General features: G+C 39.0%; 1 protein-coding gene across 4 annotated transcripts; it reads left to right on the top strand.

The window, feature by feature from the left end:
* The first annotated feature begins 170 nt into the window (after positions 1 to 170).
* yrk (Yes-related kinase) lies at positions 171 to 22,722 on the top strand. 4 transcript variants are annotated; one of them, XM_030147300.1, is made up of 13 exons: positions 171 to 320; positions 9,859 to 9,902; positions 10,490 to 10,750; positions 11,094 to 11,196; positions 13,795 to 13,893; positions 14,051 to 14,154; positions 14,345 to 14,494; positions 16,865 to 17,020; positions 18,990 to 19,169; positions 19,878 to 19,954; positions 20,044 to 20,197; positions 20,403 to 20,534; positions 21,545 to 22,722. In XM_030147300.1, exons 3-13 carry the CDS (start codon positions 10,513 to 10,515, stop codon positions 21,751 to 21,753), a joined length of 1,602 nt encoding a protein of 533 aa, XP_030003160.1. In that variant the 5' UTR covers positions 171 to 320; positions 9,859 to 9,902; positions 10,490 to 10,512; the 3' UTR covers positions 21,754 to 22,722. The 4 variants fall into 4 exon arrangements, with proteins under 4 accessions (XP_030003160.1, XP_030003157.1, XP_030003158.1 ...); XM_030147297.1 differs by lacking the exon at positions 16,865 to 17,020 and adding an exon at positions 16,115 to 16,279 and having other exon boundaries at positions 172 to 320; XM_030147298.1 differs by lacking the exons at positions 171 to 320; positions 16,865 to 17,020 and adding exons at positions 1,397 to 1,476; positions 16,115 to 16,279.
* Positions 22,723 to 23,075: the final 353 nt, after the last annotated feature.

Genomic DNA, 23,075 nt, shown 5'->3' on the forward strand with positions numbered 1-23,075 from the left:
GCACTCACAAGTTACACTTTTTATGCTGTTTTACCAGAGTTTTTTTTTTTTTTTTTTTTTTTTCTTTTCATAAAGCTAATAATCATATTAATTGTCACTCCTAGTTGCTGCTGTTCAGCTTAATAATTAGCGCGCGCCGTCCTCCGGGGCGGACCTCAGTGTGCGCGCACAGTTCATTCCCAAAGTCTCCGGACTGGGCGCGCGCTCACATCTGAACAGTCGCGCGTCGCAGCAGCCTTCTTCTGTGAGACCAGGACAGACACTGGCACGAGACCTCTGCTCCACATCTGCTCCAGCTCTGCCCGGGACCAGGACCCATGGTGAGGCCGCTCCCTTCACTCACACCTGTTAACATCCAAATGATCAACTGGAGCATCACGAGCCGATACTTAGGCGGTAATTTTAGAAGAACTGACATTTGTTTCAACAAGTAGTTGGAATCTTATGTGAGACAGGTTACGTGACATATACAGAAGTAGGTACATAGATAAAATATGACCAAAATGTTCTGGATAAGCTGTTTTCTTAAATTAACGTTTATGTTCAGAGGAAATCACCCACAGGTAATATTTAAGTGTCTGTAACTGCAGGTCAGAGGACACTGAAAATAGCAGCTAACTCATTAATGCTTAGTCTCAGCTGAAATCTTTTTTTTTTTTTTTTAATTTAAATCAAACAAATGTGGGTATTTCAGTCTAGGAGAAAATTGGGTAAGTTTGGACAGTTCACTGCTAAAGTTGAATAAAAGGAAGTTTGTGTTCTTGCCTGTCAAACGCAAGTGACCCTCTACCAACACTTCTCCTCTGCTACAACACAAGATGATATTTAGAAATCTGACAGTGCAGTTTTGAAAGAGTGGAGTTACCCAAAATTCAGAGTACGCTATTGAAGATGTGTTCTTTAAGTCCTCAGGGTGGAGGGATGTGCATATTGTTAAATTAAAATCCAAAACAGGACAAGGCATTATGTGTGTGAATTTGAGCAAAAGCTGACTGGACTGTTTGGTGTTGACTGAATGAAACAAAAGGACAGGAGCTGAGTGTTTTTTTGTGTGCTTTTTAAATCACAGATAGCTGGTTTCTCAAGATTGTCACTTCAGTTCAAAGATCTGTAAGAACAGCTGCAGAAGCAGCACCTGAAATGGGTAAAGGTGGCTTAGAATTATTTTGTAACAGGCTTACAGGAAGCCGCCTTGAGGAAAAGGCAGGGCTGGATGTATCCTTTACATCTCCATCTTTCTGAGGTGTTCCTATTTGTCTGACATCACATAGGTGTTTATTCCTCCAACTCTGCAGCTGCTGGGAGTTTATATAATTGCATCTCCATCTTCCTCTAAGTTATCACTGTAAATCTTAACGGCTCATTTCAGGGGGGAGGTATGAAGGGGTCGTCGTGGAATTTTTGAGGGTCGGAAAGGGAAAAACCGCGATTAGGCTACCCAAGGCCGGACTTCATCACTTCCTGTTTCTGTGCGAGGTCAGTTCCTGTCTTTGGCTATGGAGCTGGGCAGGAAGGAAGGGGGCGTGTGTGTGTGTGTGTGTGTGTGTGTGTGTGTGTGTGTGTGTGTGTGTGTGTGTGTGTGTGTGTGTGTGAGAGTATGAGTGGAATGGCCAGTGTTGGATGATCCCATCATGACAAAACATTCCCACACCTAGCAGGTTGTGATTTGTACAGTCAAACCAGAATGAGCAGAGGACCCTGAAGTTATTGTAATGTGGTTTTTGTGCAAGTGCTCTGCTTTGTGTTATGTTGATCCCTTCAGCTGCATACACTTTGACTCCTTAAGGAAACAGGTGTAGCAGCTCACTTTCTGTAAGTGTTCACGTATGCAGTTCCAAAATTGTTCTGTATCTCGACAAGGATATGGTGACATCATGTGGAAACAGGACGTCCCCATGGCCGAGACACCTTTCTTTTCCACTGGCCCTCCCCATCCCCCCTCCTTTAAGTGTGTGTGTATAATGCATCTGAGGGTTCAGTGACAGCTTGCTTCCCATTGTCCTATCACTCCTGCCCCACACACACTCTGCATCCTGTGGGGCTTCCTTCTAATGAGAGAGAGGGAGATGTGCAAAGGAGAGGACAAAAAGTAAGACAAGAGGTGGAGAAACAAGAGATGAAGAGCAGAGACCGGTGTGAAAGTACAGAAACTATCGATCTGAACAGTTGTGTGGTTGTGTGTGTTTGTGGGTTGTTCTGTGGTCTCCATGAATTCCCCGCTGGGAGCAGCTTATCAGCAGTCCACTGTGCAGGAAAGGGTGTGTCACTTGGAATTGGATGTTTGTGAGTGTGACTGTGGCGCGTAGTGTTATTGTGATTTTATTAGTGTGTGCAGTGTGTGTACGCTGATGCTCTGTAGGTCATACTTTATTTGCGTCCTTATATTGTTCAGGGTATAAAAAATTACTGAAACATACAGTTTGCTGGGATTTTCATTAAGTGGACATCTCTGTTATCCAATATAAATTTTCTATTTCCCTAGTTTTTATTCTTTGTGAAATCCCTCCCTTCATCCTGACACACTGATAGTCAGTAGAGTTGCGACAATCATTTGACAACTATGATATTAATTGCCAGTTTGAGTTTTCAGTGAGTCATTTTTTTAAGGAAAAAAAATCAAAATATTCAGATTCCAGCTTGTTAAACTGGAATATTTTCTGCTTTATGACAGCAAAATGAAAATCTTTGGGTTGTGGACCCAAATGAGAAATGAAACATTTGAGGATATCTTCTTGTACGTTGGAGAACATTGACATTTTTCCCCATTTTTCCCCATCAGTTAGTAGAAGAACTTAACATTCAGTTATTTAAAGGTTCAATGTGTAAAATTTTAGGTGGAATTAAGATGTTCTAATTAAGAAATGGAATGTAACGCTCATAATTATCTTTGTGTTTGTGCAGAATCATGCATTAATTAGAATCAGTGTGATTTTGCTACCTTAGAATGAGTTGTATGTATCTAGAGAGGGAGTGAGTTGGCTTTCATAAAGTCCACATTTGTACTGTAGCCCAGAGCAAACTTCCTCTTATTATTTTTTCCTTTTCATAGCAGGTGGTATCCAGTGTTAAGGCTCTTTACTGTTACCGTATATGAGAGTGAATCAGAGTTAATTTCCTCATAAGTAAAATCCAAGAATGCACAAAACAAAATGCTTACTGGAGACTTTTTATGGGGTAAGGAAGCTGTCAAAATATTCGTGTGCATAAGACAGATATGCATGCATATTAGGGGTGTAACAGTACAGAAAAATTTCGGTTCGGTACGTTTTCAGTATAGGGGTCTTTGGTTCTATATGTTTTCGATACGTTTTCGGTACAGTGAAGGAGACCAGTGAAAGGAGGGGTATGGGGGGTACGCTCTGTAACTACCGAAAACCAAAAGTGAAACTCAACACACTTCAAACGTCCGACCTGGCTTCTGTGCCTCTGTTATGCTCTCTGTTGTCATGCTTACCCCCCTTATCGGTGGCCCAGCCTCAGACTGAAGTGTTTATGTTTTTTTTGCAGCAGCACTGAGATTTCAGCTGCGGCAGAAACGCCACTGCAGAATGTATATGGGGGAAACCCTGCACATGGGTTCTGCTTGTGGTCACCCTTCTTCCCCGAGTGTTTGCGTTCTTCACATAGGGTACATGTATTCGTTCGGTACACCTCTGTATTGTATCGAAGGCCCTGAACCGAAACAGTTCGGTACCAACTAGTGCACTTTTAACACCCCTAGTGCATATTAGCCTATAGTTGCGCAAAAACTAAAATGCCATACATAAAATGTATTGTGTGTATTTTATTTGTCAGAATAGGAATGAAAAAGTTTTATATCAAGCATTACAAACACGAAATGCAACTTTACAATTGCACTTTCTCCGTTACGAATATGTATTCACCAGTGTGACTCTACTGTCAAAAATACGTCATCACTTAATACGCATTATTTATTGGGCAGAAGATACATGAGTTGAGAGACAGCAGGCACATGGGACTCCTATTTTTTGGGGCACTTCGTGTTTGATGCGGGTTCTTGTGTCAGTGCAGTGTCATAATCCGGTTATCCCCTAACCCTAACCTGTAGAATGTAACCCTGGTCCTGGGTGAAAAGCCCCAAATAATAGAAGTGCTGCAGGCGCACACTGAGGCACTGGCATGGAGCTGCTGTGGAACCCATGCTAGTGCCTCATATGTGCCTGCTGTCTCTCAACTCATGCCTGTGAAGTGGTGACGTATTTTTGACAGTAAATGGTAAATGGACTGAACTTATATAGTGCATTTTCTACACCTTCATGGTGCCCAAAGCGCTTTACAATTCCTCACATTCACCCATTCATACACATACTCATACACCAGCGGGCAACTGCTGCCATGCAAGGCGCTGCCTGGCCCTACTGGAAGCAATTTAGGGTTCAGTGTCTTGACATGTGGATAGTGGGAGCCAGGATTCAAACTGCCGACTCTTTGGTCATTGGACGACCCGCTTTACCAACTGAGCTACAGCCGACAGTAGAGTCACATTGGTGAATTTGTTTTTGTGATGGAGAAAGCACAGTTGTAAAGTTGCATTTCGTGTTTATAATTCTTGATATCAAAACTTTTTCATCCCTATTCTGACAAACAAAATACACACAATACATTTGATGTACGATTGAAGTCATTCAAGAGTTTACAAATATATATTGTTTGTGCAACTATGGGCTAATATGTATGCATATCTGTTTTATGCACACAAATATTTTGACATCTTCCTTACCCCATAACTTTTCATGTTTTTGGGCGGATATTCAATCGGTTCAAACTGAAACTTCTCCACTAGATGCCACTAAATACCACACACACTGAACCTTTACTTGACAGTGAAAATAAGTGTCAATTTAAGTTTTTAGGTGAACTTAAACTTTCATTTGAAAAATTAACAGGAAAATATCTATATGTTATTCCTGTTACTGAGGGCTACATTGGTGGAACATAAACTGGCATGATATGAGGACAGTGTATAATTCGCAAAACAACATAAATACAATGATGATGATGATACTGTTGACAAGAATTGATATACAGGGAGCTTATGATCAACTGTGGCTTCATCTGATTGGCTAAATGTTCCCACACTGTGTGAATTCATAGCAGGTCTAAATACAATGTGTTTATTTATTGGCAGTTTCTTAGTGTTTATTTTGCATGCTCACAATGGCAACGAAATACGATTCATTGGTCAGTACTGGTGAGAGGTAATTCTACTGAAAATAGTTTATATTATGTTGGAGGGGAACCCTTTACCTTTTGACAAATAAAAACAAACGTATCAGTATCTAGGTAAACTGTAGGAGTTTATTTTTTCAGTTTGAATGGCATGATCCTTTTAAACAGTCCCAATTTGAAATACAAATGAAAATGATGTTAACGTTAGCTGTGATAAAAGGTAATTAGTGTGTGCTGAAACTGACCTGTTATTGCAGACAGACCTCACCACAAACCAACACCACACTTCTCCACAGCAGAGGAAATGGCTTGTGTTTCAGTATTTAAGGTATTTCTCTAGATACAGGCTGCTACAAAAGTCTGCTGTGTATCTGCAGTCAACACGGTTTAGCTTCATAACCATGACAACAGAGGAAACATATATGGGGAAGGAGTTTCATTAAATCAGCTCTATTTTAAAGATAACAGAGCGAACATTAATGACAGAGCCACTTTTGTACCTCATGCAGTTTTTCCAATTGGTAGCAGTACAATTCAAGTATTTCTGACAGTGAGAAAGGAAACCTGTTTGATCTATACAATTACTAGAGACAGTGTGTTGTCTCTATTCTAACTTTTGTAGCAGCTGATTGTTTCCACAGTATGTGTGTGTGTGTGTGTGTGTGCGCCTGCCCTGCTTACTGTACCTCATTTTCATTACTTGCTTTCAGTAAACAAAGAGGAACTCAGACTGTTTTTAAGTTAGTGTGCCAGTTGAAGTATACAAGCCCTGCTTATCACCCACCCCCCACCTCCACACACCCACATAGTCACATCCACCCAATTCACTGAGTAATTCTGATGAAAGAGAAACCCAGATAAATATCACAAAGCAATGACATATGTGAAAACATAAAACTGAAAGTGGTTCTTTATTATTCAGCTTCAGTGTGTATGTGAATAATATTTGGTTATGTAGGAATATTCTCTATGATCTAATGGGCTACACATTTAGTCTTGAGTACCAAGGGTTAAATGTGTCTTTATGTTCTGTTATTTAAATACTGTACTGGAAGTAAAACTTGAAGTACTTGTAGTTTCCCCTGAGTGTTTCAATTTCCATTATAGACCTGAAAGGTAAATATTGTACTTTATGCTCTACTATGTTTGTCTGACAAGTTTGGTTACATGAAGATGAAGATTTCTCACTATAAATAATATGATAATAAGCTTTTAAAATATGATGCATTAAACTAGACTTTTTTTTTTTTTTTTTTTTTTTTACTTCTGACACCTCACAAAAAGCAGCATATCATTAGCTTCCTTAGTACTATTTTTGGCCAAATTGTGATACTTCTCTCCTAACACGGTTGCTTCATTTTGCATCACTCACTGTGACATGAAAAAAATATGACTTAGGCAATTAAGGAATGATGTTAATGATATATTAGGCTAAAATTCTGGTGACTTTTCTCTTAGTGTCTTACATGATTTGAATTCAATAAACATTAAAAATCATTCCATATCTCACAAAAAATCAAAAATAAGAGCAAAAAGCACAAAATCGGGAAAACAGGTCTGTATATCAGAACTTTGTTTTTTCATCTTTCCTTATCTATTAATAATATTTATTCCCTCAGCTTTATCTAGTGTCTGTGTGTATAAAACTGGACATAAAATAATTCAAACTTATTGGTATGGTACTAAATTATTGGTACTTTTAGTGAAGTAAAATACTTCTTGCACTACTGTTGGTTTTATGACAGACTTTCTGTATGCGACTTAATTATTACATGCTATTTATGAATTTTCACAGTTTCTGTGTGCAAAGAGGAAGATAACAGAGAGACACATTCAACAACAGGAACCAAACAAAGTCAAACAATGGCTACTGTATACTGGAAATATTTCCCAGCATCTGTGTGTGTGTGTGTGTGTGTGTGTGTGTGTGTGTGTTGATTAATATCAGTGTTATTGCTCTGATCAGGTCTGTGATTATCTGCAATTCACAGACAACAGCGACAGGTGAGATGAGAGAAAGGTCAGGGGGGTATATAGATAAAAAGGAAGAGGCCTCTTTTACACACTTCTCCTTTTTAAAGGTTCATCAGAGAGACAGCAGCAGCAGCAGCAGCCGCAGCAGCTCTGGTCCAGTGAAAGTGTGGATGGGGGGAAAATGAAAGGTTATTATAAGAGGGGTGTCGGCTGGGAGCAGGGAGAGCACTACAACAGAAAAACAGTAAGAGAAAGGAAATGTATGTCTGTTGGGGTGTTTGCTGTGCTGCAGCTGCTTTGTGTGTGTACGTCTGTGTTCATGTGCGTGTTTGTGTGTGTGGATGGACCCTGTCCTCAGTTTCCAGGAAAAGGGGGAGGGGGGGGCATCAGAGGGGTGGACAGGAAACTCTAACAGGGCTAACTTCCTGTAACTCTCCCGATGCCTGACCTGATAGTGTGTGTGTGTGTGTGTGTGTGTGTGTGTGTGTGTGTGTGTGTGTGTGCGCGCGCGCACCTAAAATGTGTGCATACTTTTCTCTGAGGGAGCAACAGACGGTTTGGACGTCGCCCATTATAGATTTTGTTTTTTTAAAGATTGAGTGGAATTTCGGGGAATTTGTGGTGCAGATGGAACAACCTGTCGCCGTTCATTCTAGAGCTCTGGCATTTTCTTGTAATAATGAAGCTGAATTACCTTTTGGAGGATTTGTGTCCCTTGCTGCCATAACCTTTATTGTTCTTCCTGTGTGTGACTTCCTTCACATTCCTCAGTAGGTGGGGTGACTTCAGCCTGGAGTTAGTTACTTTGAATGGTTGCCAGTTTGAATCCCAGGGCCTCTCTGTACTCAGCTGTCAGTCTAACACGACAGCTCCTCATCAACTTATGTATGATGTTCAGTTTTATTGACACTTTCAGGATTGCGTTCATCTTTCTGCTCATTTTGGCAGGTGTACTTTGCACTGCCATGAAAAGAAATGGTTTTGTACCCAGGGGATTCTAATATTACATTCACCCAATTTATAGTGATGAGAGCAGAATATATTAGATACTGCGGCATTTAAAATTACAATCACTACTGTCTGTCTTGATCAATGGACAGAGCACAAACCACATATCAAAGCTGAGTCATTTCCACAGTGACCCAGGCTTGAGTGTAGACCAGGCCTTTTCCTCCTTGTAAGCCCCTCCCTCATCAGCCTCTCCTGTCTCTCATGATAGTCACTACAAAAAGTTATCTTTAAAGGCACAATATGTGACATATGACAAGACATTTACATGTATTTAATTGCACCGTGTGAACGTATTGTAATGTATCTTAAACATGTCGTCTACATCCTTGATAACACGCTGAATTCTTTGTAGACAACTTTCCTTACTTTGAACCAATCTTAGAATACTGAGGTAGTTGTTTTCTGTTCTCATTTCTTCAGAATCCTGTAATAAGCATTCTGGTGGTCTGTCTATAAATTTTAACTGCATTAATAGACAGTTTTGATGTCTGCAACAGCTTAACTGTAGTTGTGGTTTGGTTTCACTCACAAGAATGTCAAATATGTTGTTATGCAAATGTTTGGTGAGGTCAGTGTTTTACCAAAGCAGTGAGCTAGCATTTCGCCTCACTACCTCTTCTCCTGCTGCTCTGTCATTGTGTCAGATTATTACCATATCTAGTTCCAAAGAATAATCATAGCTACAGGTAAAACACAAACTCCTGCATCAAAAAAAGCTATCAAGAAAAAAAAAACCAAAAAAAACAGTTGGTCAGCATCATCCTTTTGGTATTTTAGAAATGGAGTTAGTTAATGTCAATAACTGATCAACTGCAATAGACCCCAACACCAACTCCATGAATGCATGAAAGTATTTGTGAGTGTATATTGTACCATTAAATCAGTATCAGCAACAAATGTAAAATAAAGGCAGGAATTAATTCATTGTTTGTAACTGCACTGCCAGATAAAGCCATTGAGCAAGGCAGTAGCTAACATTTATTGTAGATTTCCTTAAGGATATAAGGTTAAAGGTTATATAAGGTGCTGGATGTGATAAGGTCTCAGGTTGTTGACTGCATGAAAGTGTTTCTTCGTGCAATTAAAATGTTTAACAGACTTCTGTGTATGTTATTTCCTCTTGATGTCCTTGGCACAAGTATATGCTTTGTCAACACACTTTGTATTGAAACAATGTGGTTGACTCAAAACTGGAAGTCAGAATTGCATAGGTGCGTGGACATCAACACAATGATCTTTGCAAAACACATTATCGCATTATCAGTAGCTGTCACCTTATGTCACTTTCCATTGTTTAATATTCTGTGTCTAACATGTCAGTTTACCAGAGTCTTAAACACACACTCATGCACTTTCTCACACATATTCACAGCTGTTGTCCAGTCACAATGGCTGAATACCCTTTCTCGAAACTGTAAAGCAAAAAGGGAAGTGGCTAACCTCACATCTCTCTCTGTCTTCCCTTATCGCTAGCTGTCTCTGTCTCTCCTTTTTTAACTTCTCTGTCTCACTACGTCTTCTCTCACACGTCTCCGTATTCACGCTTTACTGCATTTGAGTCTTCTCACATTCTCTACTATCTTTTCCCTCTCTGGTTTTCTGCCACTCACCCTCTCTGCCCCGCTCTCTCATTCCATCCCTTGTCACTCACCTCTCTTCTCTCTTTTCCTTCGTTTTTTCCAGTGGCAATGGTGATTGACAGATGATCTGACAGAGGAAGACATCAGGTAAGAAAAAGTGAACTTCTCCTTCTGCATCTTCCACCTTCCTGCCTTACCTCCACCAGTCTTTTGTTCTTCCTCCTCCACCTTTTGCTAAAGGGAAGTTAAATTTTTTATGTCAAGTTGGTGACTTCTCTCTTTACAGTTCTGTCTGTTATTTTTTTTTCTTTTTTTCTTTTACCAAAGTGGACCTCTGTATGTTGTTGATGAGTGTTGCTTTCACTTTCTATCGGCTTGACTTGTTTTTTTCAGGTTTCACTCACAGAGGGGTGACTTCTAGCAACCTTAACCTTTGCTTATACCTCATACTGAATAAACCACATGTTCCTTATTTTAATTTGTTGTCATTAACATGTCAAGTGCTGCAGTGTGAATCTTTAATTACTGCACTTAAAACTGTTGAGTTTGAACAGTGCATTTCTTTTTATTTTATTCCAAATAAACCTCTGTTGTTACCTTTGTAAGGGGAAAATACTTTAACTAGCTGTAAACAGCGTAAATTAATGCTGCAACAGAGAAAAAAAATGAACAGACATTTTTATATTTAAAAAGAGTTGTGGCTTGTTATTTTATTTTATCTGCCTTTTTTACAGACTCCGTCTCCGTGCCGGTTATTATGGGGTGTGCCTGTTGCAAACAGAAGAAGTCCGCCAAAGCAGCAGCAGCATCAGTAGCAACAGCAGACATTACAGATCTGTCTCCTAGCAACACAGATGGAGGCTTGTCCACAGCCCTGACTCAGGGCCGTTACTGTCCCGACCCCACTCAGACCATCCCAGACTTCAACAAAGGCTTCTCGTGCAGCACCGTCTTCCCCAACACCAACACAAACCAACGGCCTGGAGGCATAACAAGTACGATATGTGGTTGTGAGAACAGAGTCACATTTATATCACTTATATTCCAGACAGTGCAAATCAATAAATAACGGAGTAAATCGGCGGACCTCTCTACACTTCTTAAATTTTGTTTGTTTGTATATGTGCTTTGCTGAAGATGTTGTATATGGCCATGTTAATAGACAGATTTATACTGGAGGATTCTGACAAAATAAAATAATCAAGGATCAGCATAGACAATAAAATCAATCCCAGATTATTATTAGAACTCCTTGGTGTGAAATAATATGTATAGTATGAATGTGATACCTGCTGTTTAGTTTGATTTGTGTGTGTGTGTTTGTGTCAACACTTACAGGCGGAGGAGTCACTCTCTTTATAGCTTTGTACGACTATGATGCTCGCACTGAAGATGACCTTACTTTCCAGAAAGGAGAGAAATTTCAAATCATTAACAACACGTGAGTAAAAATGCACACAGTGTCTAAGAGTTACTATAGTTACATGTCACAGCTTAACACTTCTCAAGAAAGCAAGTATTTTAACTTCTTCTGAACATGTTGTTGTTAGTGAATTTATTCTATTGGCTTTTACCTGTTTTCACTTCTCTGCAAATATTTATATTTGTTTAGTGTTCTTTTAGAAATTTTATTAAACGGTGCACAAGGGTTCCCAAAGTGAGGGTCACAGGACACCAATGGGGGGTTGCGAGTTGATTTTCAGAATGATCTTGAAGTGACCCCTAAAGTAATTACAACAGATTAAGGGCATTATTGTTCTACTAACAATTTGAAGGAAGGATATTTGATGTATGAGTTTCAAGTACTGAAGGAAGAGGTATTACTATGAAAGAGCAGAGTAGGGATGGGCGATATGGCAAAAATATCATATCACGATTTTTAAAAAAATAAAATCACGATCTCAAATTTGATCATGATTCTTTACATTGATCTTTGAGACTAATTTGCAAGTTTCTGAACAGTCCAACCAAAGAATTTCTCTATGTAAAACATAGCCCTAAAAGAAAACAATAAAACAGACTATTTAGCCCAAAGAACCTTCCAGAACATTTTTAATTTAGTTTGTGCAATTTTGCCAACATGTGCCAAGAACATAAACATACTAAAATGTAGACAACACTCTGATTAAGTGTGCTCTTGCAACATAAAAACTAAACTGCACGTGGTTTTTGAGGTAGCTTTCAATAAACATGAAAAGTAAAAAAAAACAAACAAACAAACAAAAAATAGAAATGAAGAAATGCCTGTTTCAAATAATCCACAGAGTCAACTACGCCTGACTCTGTGGGAGCCAAACTTTAAGTTATGATAGACTTGGCCTGCCACATTAGGTTTCACTGTCACTGCGCGTAGTTATTGTGGGGTATGTGTGGCACGGAATGCACCCCTGCACATAAAATAGAATACAATGAGCATTACCCACAATGCAATGTGGCAAATATGCCACAGTATCATTGCATGTGTCCTTCAGTCACTTTGGGGATAGTGGGGGTCACCAGTCTCTGGCACTGTTATTTTGGGGGCCGTGAATTTAAATGTTTGGTAACCCTGGTCTAATAAACTATCTTTAATAACAGATTTCTTGTTTCCCACTTATCTCTGTGGCAGATTGTATTTAATACATGACTTCTCTATTTTCAGTCTGAGTCTGTATAGTACTGCATGTTTTTTCATGTGCGGAAGCTTTTCAAACAAAAGTCCTGTGGTGAGATTAATAATGTTTGTCTGAATCTAAATCTAAATGTAAAGGTGTAACAGTGAGTACAAATGGTTTACATCTGAATTTATTCTACTTGGTTCAAAGCTCATTTGCAAATGAAACAGATTTCATTGTTATTAATTCAACAGTATTTTCCCTCTGAAATCAGACCATGGCTTCACAGGTTTTTAGGTCTTTTCAGAGTTATGGCCTAGTTAAAAAAAAAGGTAGAAAACTGTCCAAAGTTGAGATATTTTCTAAATTGCAATAAAAAATATATTCTGGGATTTATTGATTGTAACTTGATTTTACCACCTAAGTTGTATTCTCTAAATATAAACACATTTACATTGTGGAAGCTACAACACACTTATATAAAGTTGGGAAAGAGATAAGATAAGACTGACAAGTTTCTAGAGTGTATGAGGAATGCTGTTCTTGGAGATTTCACAATGAACAGATTTATTGGTAACAGGTCAAATGCTTGATAGTGTCATGAAATCCTTTCTCTTAAAGAATTAAATGAATGAATAAATCACAGATTTTAGCTTTAACTGTATTTTAGAAAATGTCCCTACTTCTCTGGTAATGGGGTTTTGGATTAATAATCTGTAACCTATAGCATCCTTCTCTGAACAGAATACAGAGACATATATCTTTTTTTAAAATTTTTTTTTCTTATCACACTTGTTTAAAAGTGTGCTGGTTTATGGTAAAAAAAAATTTTCCTACAGATTAATTATACCTGATAGCACAATACAATACTGTGATCTAAAGTTGTGAGCCAGAGCTGAAAAATGGATGTTAATTATACTGTATGTGATCATTGCTAAATGAAGATCAGTTTCCAAAAGGTAATTCATTTTGTTTGCATACATTAAATACTAGAGGCTGCAGTTAATTGGCATCCATTATCAATGTGAACTGTCAGAGGTCTCAAACCCATCTGAAAATGTTAACACAAATTCTTTTACCAAGAATATTTCTCTTCATTTTGTTAAATGTGGTCGGTGAATGCTTTTGGCCAACTGAAATTTAGAGTTATTTATCACATTCTATGTTCTTTCTAATCTGACTTTTTTTCATCATCTTAATCTCATGTAGGTCTGCTTTTTAAATGGTGATTAATAGTTCTTAGCAGTTTTCACTTGACAAGATTGGTGGTATAACTTGTAAGCACTGTTCTCCACCTTAAACCTAATGCAATAATAATATTACTGGAAATACTGTGTAAGTGTGAAGTCAAGGTGGTGGGGCACACCTAAGCCCTGCTGCTTCCAAACCCATCTGTTGTACTGCGTGTCTACAAACTGATTCTCCTTTTGCGTGTCTGTTGGCAGAGAGGGCGACTGGTGGGAGGCTCGATCTTTGGACACGGGCAACTCAGGTTACATCCCCTCCAACTACGTAGCTCCTGTCGACTCCATACAAGCAGAGGAGTGAGTACACACACGAACATGACCATCAGATGTAATTTAGATCTACTGCTGAAACTTTGACTGATTTTGTTGTAAATACAAGGGCATGTAGTCTGAGGGCAGAGGTTAAAATAAGCGTGCTGCTGTGGTGACCCATGCATTGTTGTCATGGTGACAGGTGGTATTTTGGGAAGATGGGGAGGAAGGATGCGGAGAGACAGCTGCTGGGTCATGGCAACCAGAGGGGAACTTTCCTCATACGTGAGAGCGAGACCACCAAGGGTGAGGAGACCACATAAACACATGCATTCAGTAAAGGGTTTCAGCCCAAAGTGTATGACAGTTGGTTTCACTGATCTCTTGCTCACATTCGATTTTCTCGCCCCTCATTCGCTATGGACCTACTTTTTGTGTCTGTAATAAAGCTTCAGTGAATGAATGAATTTCCCTCCCTCTCCTCATCTCTCTACAGGTGCTTACTCTTTGTCTATCCGTGACTGGGATGACACCAAGGGAGACCACGTCAAGCACTATAAGATCCGAAAACTGGACAATGGTGGCTACTACATCACCACAAGGTCACAGTTTGACACTGTGCAGCAACTGGTGGAGCACTACACAGGTAACACACCAAAGCACACATTCTTCTGTTGTTTCCCCTTCATCAAAGCAAACAGTAATTTTTTAAATGAACTTTCATATGTTGAAGCTTAAGACGTTCTTGGATTTGATCAGAGATATATTTTATTCTTACTCTATTATTTGGTCATCCAGGTCAAAGTCAAAGTCTTGCCTCCTCCAGCATATCCCACTGGAATTTATCAGTGGTGGAGACCCCCAGCTCCACAAAGTAAAAATCCTTTCATGTATTTGTTCCAACCATTCACTGAACCAGCGCATTTTGATGAGCACAACTCCTCATCCAAGTAGATGGGATAATTAGTGGAGTCACCTGTGTTAAATGAACAGGTAGAACCAATATAGCAGGACTTTTACTGTATGGAGCTGGGATTCTACACCATTGGAATTTATTTCAGATTTTTGGATTTTTTCCGTTGTGTTTTCTGTTTGTATTTTGACAACATTTATACATTTGATATTTGTCAATTTAAAGCATGTTTTTACAAGTTAGGAAGGTCACAGTTTGTTGCAAATATTATGTAGAAAATTATCTAGTTTAGTGTGGAACAACTTAATGGACTGCATCTCTTGTCTCACATGATACATACCACCAACACTAAAAGGGCTGTCACCTTGAAACATTTCACCTCAATTTCTGAGACCAAATAAAGAGTTATTTAAAGAGGTGACATCCGCTACAGATCCGGTCATGTATAGCCACAGTAGCATCTTCTACTGCTCTGAGCAGATTGATAATATCACTTATACAAGTTTTGGGTGTGTTGTGTTTGTAATAACATATTTTCACTCATATTTCAACCATTTTACAACAAACTTCCACTGTCTTGACATGCACAATTATCTTTGAATTTGATAAATATGTCTGTTACTGATGGTAGAATTCATGATTTGTCACTGACTTCCATACTTAGTGTTTCTGAGATAAGGTCTACCAGAAGGTAATAAAAGATAAAATAATAGATCAAGTATTAACTATCCCATTGTCTAAGAACAGTATTTTCTCAGTCCATTAAAGTGGATATCAATTCCTCCAAATTTCAGTTTACACTGTTTCTGGTGTTTCTGTAAATTATTCGAGGAACATTCTCTTTGCTGATCATTCTTTACTCATGATTAACTTAAAACCCCTTTCTGTGACTATTAGTAACTTTTTAAGTTTTGCTGTGTTAGTGATGCATGAAGGGTTCACACCCTGCACTTCCTCTACAGTCTGTCAGTATAAATCTGCCCCCTAGTGTCTCTTATTGTTATAGCAGCCACGCTTTAATGTGCACTTCTTTTGACTCCTTCGAAAAGCAACCTAAAAGATTTGAACACATCTATAACTGACTGGACTGTTTTCAATTTGTTTTTCTTACTCAGTGTATTGTCCACTTCTGTCGCTGATTTCAACTGAAATCACTGCTGTGTGTGTGTCTGTTTTGCTGATGTTCCATGTGCCTTATAGTGCTTTATTTTTTTGGGTTCTTGTCAGTTGCATATGTGCAAAAGCAACTTGTCCTGTTATTTGTTATTCATCTCTCTGTGCTGCCCTTTTCTCTGCTCTTCTTTTCCTCTTGTTTCCTTTTTTTCTGGTCTGTTCGCCTCTCGTCTCTCTCAGAGAGAGCAGCAGGACTATGCTGCCGTTTGATTGGCAGTTGTAAGCGGGGCATGCCTAAGCTGGCTGACTTATCAGTGAAGACCAAGGATATGTGGGAGATTCCCAGAGAATCCCTCCAGCTGATTAAGAAACTGGGCAACGGACAATTTGGAGAAGTCTGGATGGGTAGGACTGGTGGGACTGTGTAGCAGGGAGAGGGTCATAGTGGGAGCACACCTGGTTAAAAAAGTATGAGAACTGGATTATATATAATGTGTTAAATCATTGTGGTGGTCAGATGACAAGATAATCAGTGAGCATTTATGGTATAAAGACAACCTGGCAAACAGATATACTCTAAAGCCCTGTTTATCTGTCTGCATTGTTCACAGTGTCTGACTACCTGCAACAAATATATGTAAGGATTAGACCACACAGACACTGAAAACACTTATGTGGTAATGAGACAGACACTGTTTTTTAAATTTTGTGTTTTAAATATGCAGCATTAAAATAAACCATTGATAATAAATACTGTATTGGGGCAAAACTGAACATATTCAGTCACTGAGTGAAACTCAAGGTGTGCTCACCTTTACCTCTCCCTCTGCTGTTGCATGTGCATGTTTCATCATCTCACCTCACCTTTTTGTCACCCCCAACCCCCTCTGTCTTCCATCTTTCCATCCATCACTGCATCCTAAACACCCACTCCTCTCAAACTCCCATTCTTCCCTTCTTCAACATTTTCACCTTCCTTGGCTCTAACAGGTAGTAATGATGGACTGTGTTATTTCCTGACCAATCCCTGCCCTAACTCCACCCCACTCACCATGGGCCTTGGCCGGGATGCCTGGGAGGTCCCCAGGGAAACCCTGTCCATGAACAGAAAGCTAGGACAAGGCTGCTTCGGAGACGTATGGATGGGTGAGACTGATCTTGCCAACCTAGACTGGAACATTGTTGTTGTCTATTGCAGCCTCTATTACTGTCTTATCAGGGCCATTCTAAGCTTTTATGGGGTCCCAGAGTGAATCTGGGGCACCACCTCTACGACCAGGGTTATTATAATTAAAACTGGCTCCTGTAATTCAAGAATTTCCTCATAATAGCTGACAGTGAAAGACTAAACAAATACACAGCCCAGTCAAAAACAAGTCCCCACTTGGATTTAACTAAGCAAATAGTTCAGATCCTTCCGCTGGATATTTAATATGTTTCAGCTGCAACAAGTTCTGATGATGACAACTGATGCAGTGAAAGTAGCTTCTCATTTCTTAAATGGGTTTGATAGAGAGGATAAATATTGGACTGTGTTTCAATGGAAAAGGTCATGTGGTCTGATGAGTCTAGATGGACCCACTTCCAGAGTGATGGATGCATCAGGGTGAGAAGAGAGGTGGATGAAGTCTTTACCCACCATACCTAGTGCCTACAGTATAAGCCTGTGGGGGCACTGTTATGATCTGGGGTTGATTAATTTGGTCAGGTCTAGGTTCAGCAACCATATATGTCCAAAAACTGATGGAAATAAAACTTGTGACATTGCATAAACTTAACTAAATAAGTGCTATAATCAAGGCTAAGGCTAATATTTGAGTGTGGGCCTTTTTTTGTCCAGGCAGTGTACGAAGGCTACTTACATTTTCAAAAGTATAATTGTAGTAAGTGCCACTAGTACTTCTTGCCTTTTAAACCACTTTTAAATGCTTTTAATATTAAATAAGTTAGATTAACAGTTCCTCCCTTATTAAAGTTTATGATTGAATGATTATACTGACACAATATTATAAAAATCTATATATTTCAATATAATAATAAAACATAATATTTCAAGCCCACTTGGGGACCCTCTGATGGCCCTAAGTCAGTACATATTGCGCTCAACTTAGGACTTCCTCCATCTCCTGTAGTAAACTTGTCATTTATTTGGTGAGTTATTTTTTTGTTTGTTTGTTCCATTAACAGAGAATAGAAGTTTGTGATGTTCACTGAAGCATGAAAGTATTTATTTTGAGCCGCAACATTTGTTTTGAAAGAAAACCCAAGTTCAACTCAAATTTCACTTCTTGTTCCTCATAACATTTGACAATGTTTTAGGCCAAACACTCATTTCATGTGTTATCAATGGCCAAGAGAGATCCCACTTTAGAAAAAGAAGCTTTAATGTCAGAAACAATAGACTTTATAGGAAGTATCATTTGACTATAACCTTTAACGACTTGTCTGATTCAGAGAGAAGAATGTAGTTGATATACAAAGAACAGACTGACTGAAAGGTATCAGGACACAGCATGAAATATTTGAAACCAACATTCTCATGAAAATGTTTGTGTAGCAAAAAGTGGTAATATGTATGTTACGAAAAATTGTTTTCCCAGTAAAGCAAATAGAATTTTTTATTTCCATGCCATAACCAATTATACATTTGTTATTGGTAAATATGCCGTTTCCTAGACCAAATCCTTGTGTGTTGGCTGTTCTGAGCCGTGCAGAGTTTCTCCCTGAGGCCAGCCAAGCTCTTTGCCTGCCCATGTATCTCAGGTGCTGCTGGTGTTGATGTAAGACCAGAAAATCTCTCTCCTGCCCTCCTAACTCATTTCATGTCGTGCATGATCACAAAAATAACAATCATTCGCATGCATTGGCGAGTTTGGTTCTGTACAGCCTTCTGCCTGTGACTGTACATGCATAGTGTCCCATGCTTTGGATATATATACATATATATATAGTATGTGTGTGTGGGTGTTTGTGTTATATATTTTACATGCACATACAACCACTTCACCTCACTTGTCTGTTTGGCAGAAAATTGGATACTTGTATACGTGTTTTTGTGTGTCCATGTGGCGTTCATGTGCTGCGGGTACTTTAACATCCCCTGTCGGTATGCTAGGCATGTGGAACGGCACCACCAAGGTAGCTGTGAAGACTCTGAAGCCAGGAACCATGTCCCCCGAGGCCTTCCTGGAGGAGGCTCAGATCATGAAGAGACTGCGCCATGACAAGCTGGTGCAGCTCTATGCAGTTGTGTCTGAAGAGCCCATCTACATTATCACTGAGTTCATGAGCCAAGGTATCAGGCTGAGGCAACGCGCATTCCTCTGACACACTGCATACACAGAAACAACACAAACAACCACTGCTGTCGTACAAAAACCTTAAACTAGTCAATGTAAAATTTTAGAATTGGCCAATAGATCTTCAATACCTGCAATCCTTTTTTTGTATATTCTGTAAATGCACCAGCGCTAGAAATATTCTCATACAACACAGTTTCTAGTTTAAGTTCTTACTTCTTTAACTGTTTGAGTGGTAATAATTATTGACATTACAAAAATGGAAAGTGAAGAAAAAATTGGCACAAGTGTGATAAAGTGAAAAGGGAGGCTTTTTTGTAAATTGAAAGACCACAAGTTCAACTCCTCATGTCTCCCTGAAGGACAAAAACTGAATTCCTACCCAAACACTGGAATTGTATTTATTTCTCTGAATATGATCTTTGACCTCCCTCTGGAGGTGGCCTTAGGCGGGCAGAAATATTCTTTCAATATTCAGTTAAAAAGAAAGACTCAAAGTTTGGGAGTTTTGATCCTAATGTCAAAATAAAGAAAAGTATTTACCCAAAAACTAAAAGGATAAACCTTTTGTGTATGTCAGTGTATACTGATGTATTTTGTATGTATTTGTGTTTGGAATATGTACTTGTATGGGTCAACAGATACATGTCAGCCACAGAAGGCATAAGGGATTCATCTGATAGTATTAAACTCTTTGCTTTTAGGAAGTTTGCTGGACTTCTTAAAAGATGGCGAAGGCCAGAGTCTGAAGCTTCCTCAGTTGGTGGACATGGCGGCACAGGTGACACACAGATATGGATTCAAAATATCAAACTGAAAGCAAACGCATACTTTCCTCATCTAACCTGAGTCCCCTCTGGGTGCTGGTAGATTGCAGCTGGAATGGCATACATCGAAAGGATGAACTACATCCATCGTGACCTGCGAGCAGCTAACATCCTTGTTGGAGACAATCTGGTGTGCAAGATTGCTGACTTTGGCCTGGCTAGGCTCATCGAGGACAACGAGTACACAGCCCGACAAGGTAACAGCATGTGATAAGTCAGCCAGGGTGTGTGCATGCGTCTTTGTGTGTGTGTATGTGTGTGTGTGTGTGTGTAAGAGAGAGAAGCAGACTTGTACAATGTGATGATTAAGAATATCTTTCTCTGCCTCCATGCCTATATTTTTATACATAACCTACCCTAATTATATGATTATTCATCTTCACTGTGTTGCCATGGTTTCAGGGGCTAAGTTTCCTATCAAGTGGACGGCTCCAGAAGCTGCTCTTTATGGACGTTTTACCATCAAGTCAGATGTATGGAGCTTTGGTATCCTGCTAACTGAACTCATCACTAAGGGACGTGTGCCATATCCAGGTACAGGATGATACCTGCTTTTTCATGATTTCCTCAACTTGGAAATTGTCTTGAGCAGTATTGTCAGGATAAACGTATTGAGAAGATCTAGGGAAATAATTGCAGATGATAACTGTACATTGAAATCTTTGCGCAGACTCTTGCATAGAACAAATAACACTTAATCGAAGAAACACTGTGAAGTAGGTGCTTATATAGTCGATGAAGAAGGAGGGGAGAACATTTCTTATTCACTGCCTCCAGCACCTGCCAGCCTGCTGAGAAAATTAACACGCAGACCATGCACTTTCCTCACTCTGGTCTTACCTTAAACGCTAAATTATAGGGGGAGCTGTAACACATTCCAATATTCACTCATTCAGTATAATTGTGATAAACATTATTGAAAGAGCAGATTAAAAAAAATTGCATATTCATTTTTTAATATTTGTTAACTTGACTGAATTTGTCCCTTTTAAAATGGGGAATGGGCTTCATTTTTTTTTTTTTTTCCCAAAAGTTCAATGTCAAGCTGCAGCACCATAACTGCAACATACAACTTTAATTAATTATGAACATTGTTAATATTCAGAACAACAATGTATAATTTTAAAGAAGTGTTGTGGGGCTTCATCTACTTTTATGTGACCACTTTATGCTACAGTTTCTTCAATGCTTCAATAAAAAACCCTATAAGTCTGCATTCTACTGTTTAGTGAGGGTTCTTCTGTTATAAATACAAGGTGAAATCAAAAATAACTCCAATGCTACCACAGTAAAACAAAGCAAGGTCAAAAAACTAGTGTGCATTCTAGACTGAGTACACGAAGTGAACTAAATTTACAGTCTGTTATGGCTAATGAAATAAAATTAGAAAACTATACATTATCTTTAGTACAGCAAGCAATACAATCCATAGATGTTAACAGATGTCTGTGTTTGTTTTTATATATTTTTGTTTACCTTCTTTAATCCAACTTTCTATTCCTTCCCCCTCCTTCACATCTCCCCTGCTTCTTCCATCCCTGAAGGCATGAACAACCGTGAGGTGCTGGAGCAGGTGGAGAGAGGCTACCGGATGCCCTGCGCCCCGGGCTGCCCTGCCTCGCTCCATGAACTGATGCTGCAGTGCTGGAGGCGGGAGGCCGATGAGAGGCACACTTTTGAATACCTGCAGTCCTTCTTGGAGGATTACTTCACTGCCACAGAGCCTCAGTACCAGCCGGGAGAAAACCTGTGACCACATACTGTACACACCGAGACAAGGAGAAATAAATAAATGGACCAGCAGGAAAAGACATAGACATAGAAAGAATCCTCAGTGACAGGCATGTCATAGCACAATATACATTTAAGTCACTCACACTGTACTTGGACACATAGACACACTCAACAGAATACATATCATTGCCTTGTTTAGTTTTTTTTTTTAAGACAATTCCTTTATATTGGCCATCAATCACTGCAGCCCATTCAGGACAGATCAGTCCACCATGTTGAAGAGCAGAGTCAGAGCTCTGCTGGTCAGGCCTTGCAGTAATGTTGCTTTACTCTGTAACCATGACAACAAGGAACTGAAAGAAGATGTAGATGGTTGTGTTGGGAGTGGGGGGGTTGAGTTGGTACATGATCTGCTCGACTGCCATATATGTTCAGTGCTTTTGTCTTGTGTTCCTATGAAGAATATTTACCTGTATTTAATATGCTGCAGCTGCAACAGGTTTTTAGGCAACAGCTGGAATGCAGTTAAAATACAGCTGCAACTTGTATGGTAATTGGAAGATTACATATGCATGTAAGAAAAAGACTCACCCTCACTCTTAACCTTTTTTTGTTTCTTGTTTTGATTTATGTACCTTTTCATTTGTTTTAGGAAATTCTGAAATGCTGAGGAATGATCTTTGTCTGATAATGTTTAGGATGATTCAGGACAGTTATGTATGAACTGTCTGTATTGTTTTAATTTAACTCCGATATATCTGTGCATCCCAAAGACTTCTATATCTAGTTAACATATCTATATATGTGTATATATATATATAGATATATTTAGTTTTCATCCACTGGGAGGGCAGGGTGAAATGTTACGCATAAAGGCAAAAGGACAATATCAGGGCTTTATTATATGTTTTAACTAGAATGAAACCTTTATGCTGAGATTTCTCTGTCATATAATTGTAATAAAGATCAGATATCTTTTGCAGTTTAATGTATGTGTCTTATTCTGGGTGTATGGTCATTTAGTCATAGATTATCTTAGACACACCACATTACAAACAAAATACAAAAGTTATGGAATTTTAATATGACAATTAAAAAGTATTGCGATATTAGGTTCATGTTTGGCTTCGCCTGGTACTGCTGATGGATAACAGAATGACCTCCACTTTAATGTCTGTCTTAACCACAGGGCTACATTTCTCTGTCATTGCTCTTCCGTCTCAAAAATTAAAATCACCAAAAGGCATGCAGGGTGTGCTTCCAACACACATGAAAAATATTAATGTTGTTTTCCTTTCCTTGTAATGTTAAAGTTAGTAAAATTATAATCATTACTAGTAA

This window comes from Sphaeramia orbicularis, chromosome 11 (genome assembly GCF_902148855.1).
Source record: "Sphaeramia orbicularis chromosome 11, fSphaOr1.1, whole genome shotgun sequence".
NCBI classification, from domain to species: Eukaryota; Metazoa; Chordata; class Actinopteri; order Kurtiformes; family Apogonidae; genus Sphaeramia; species Sphaeramia orbicularis.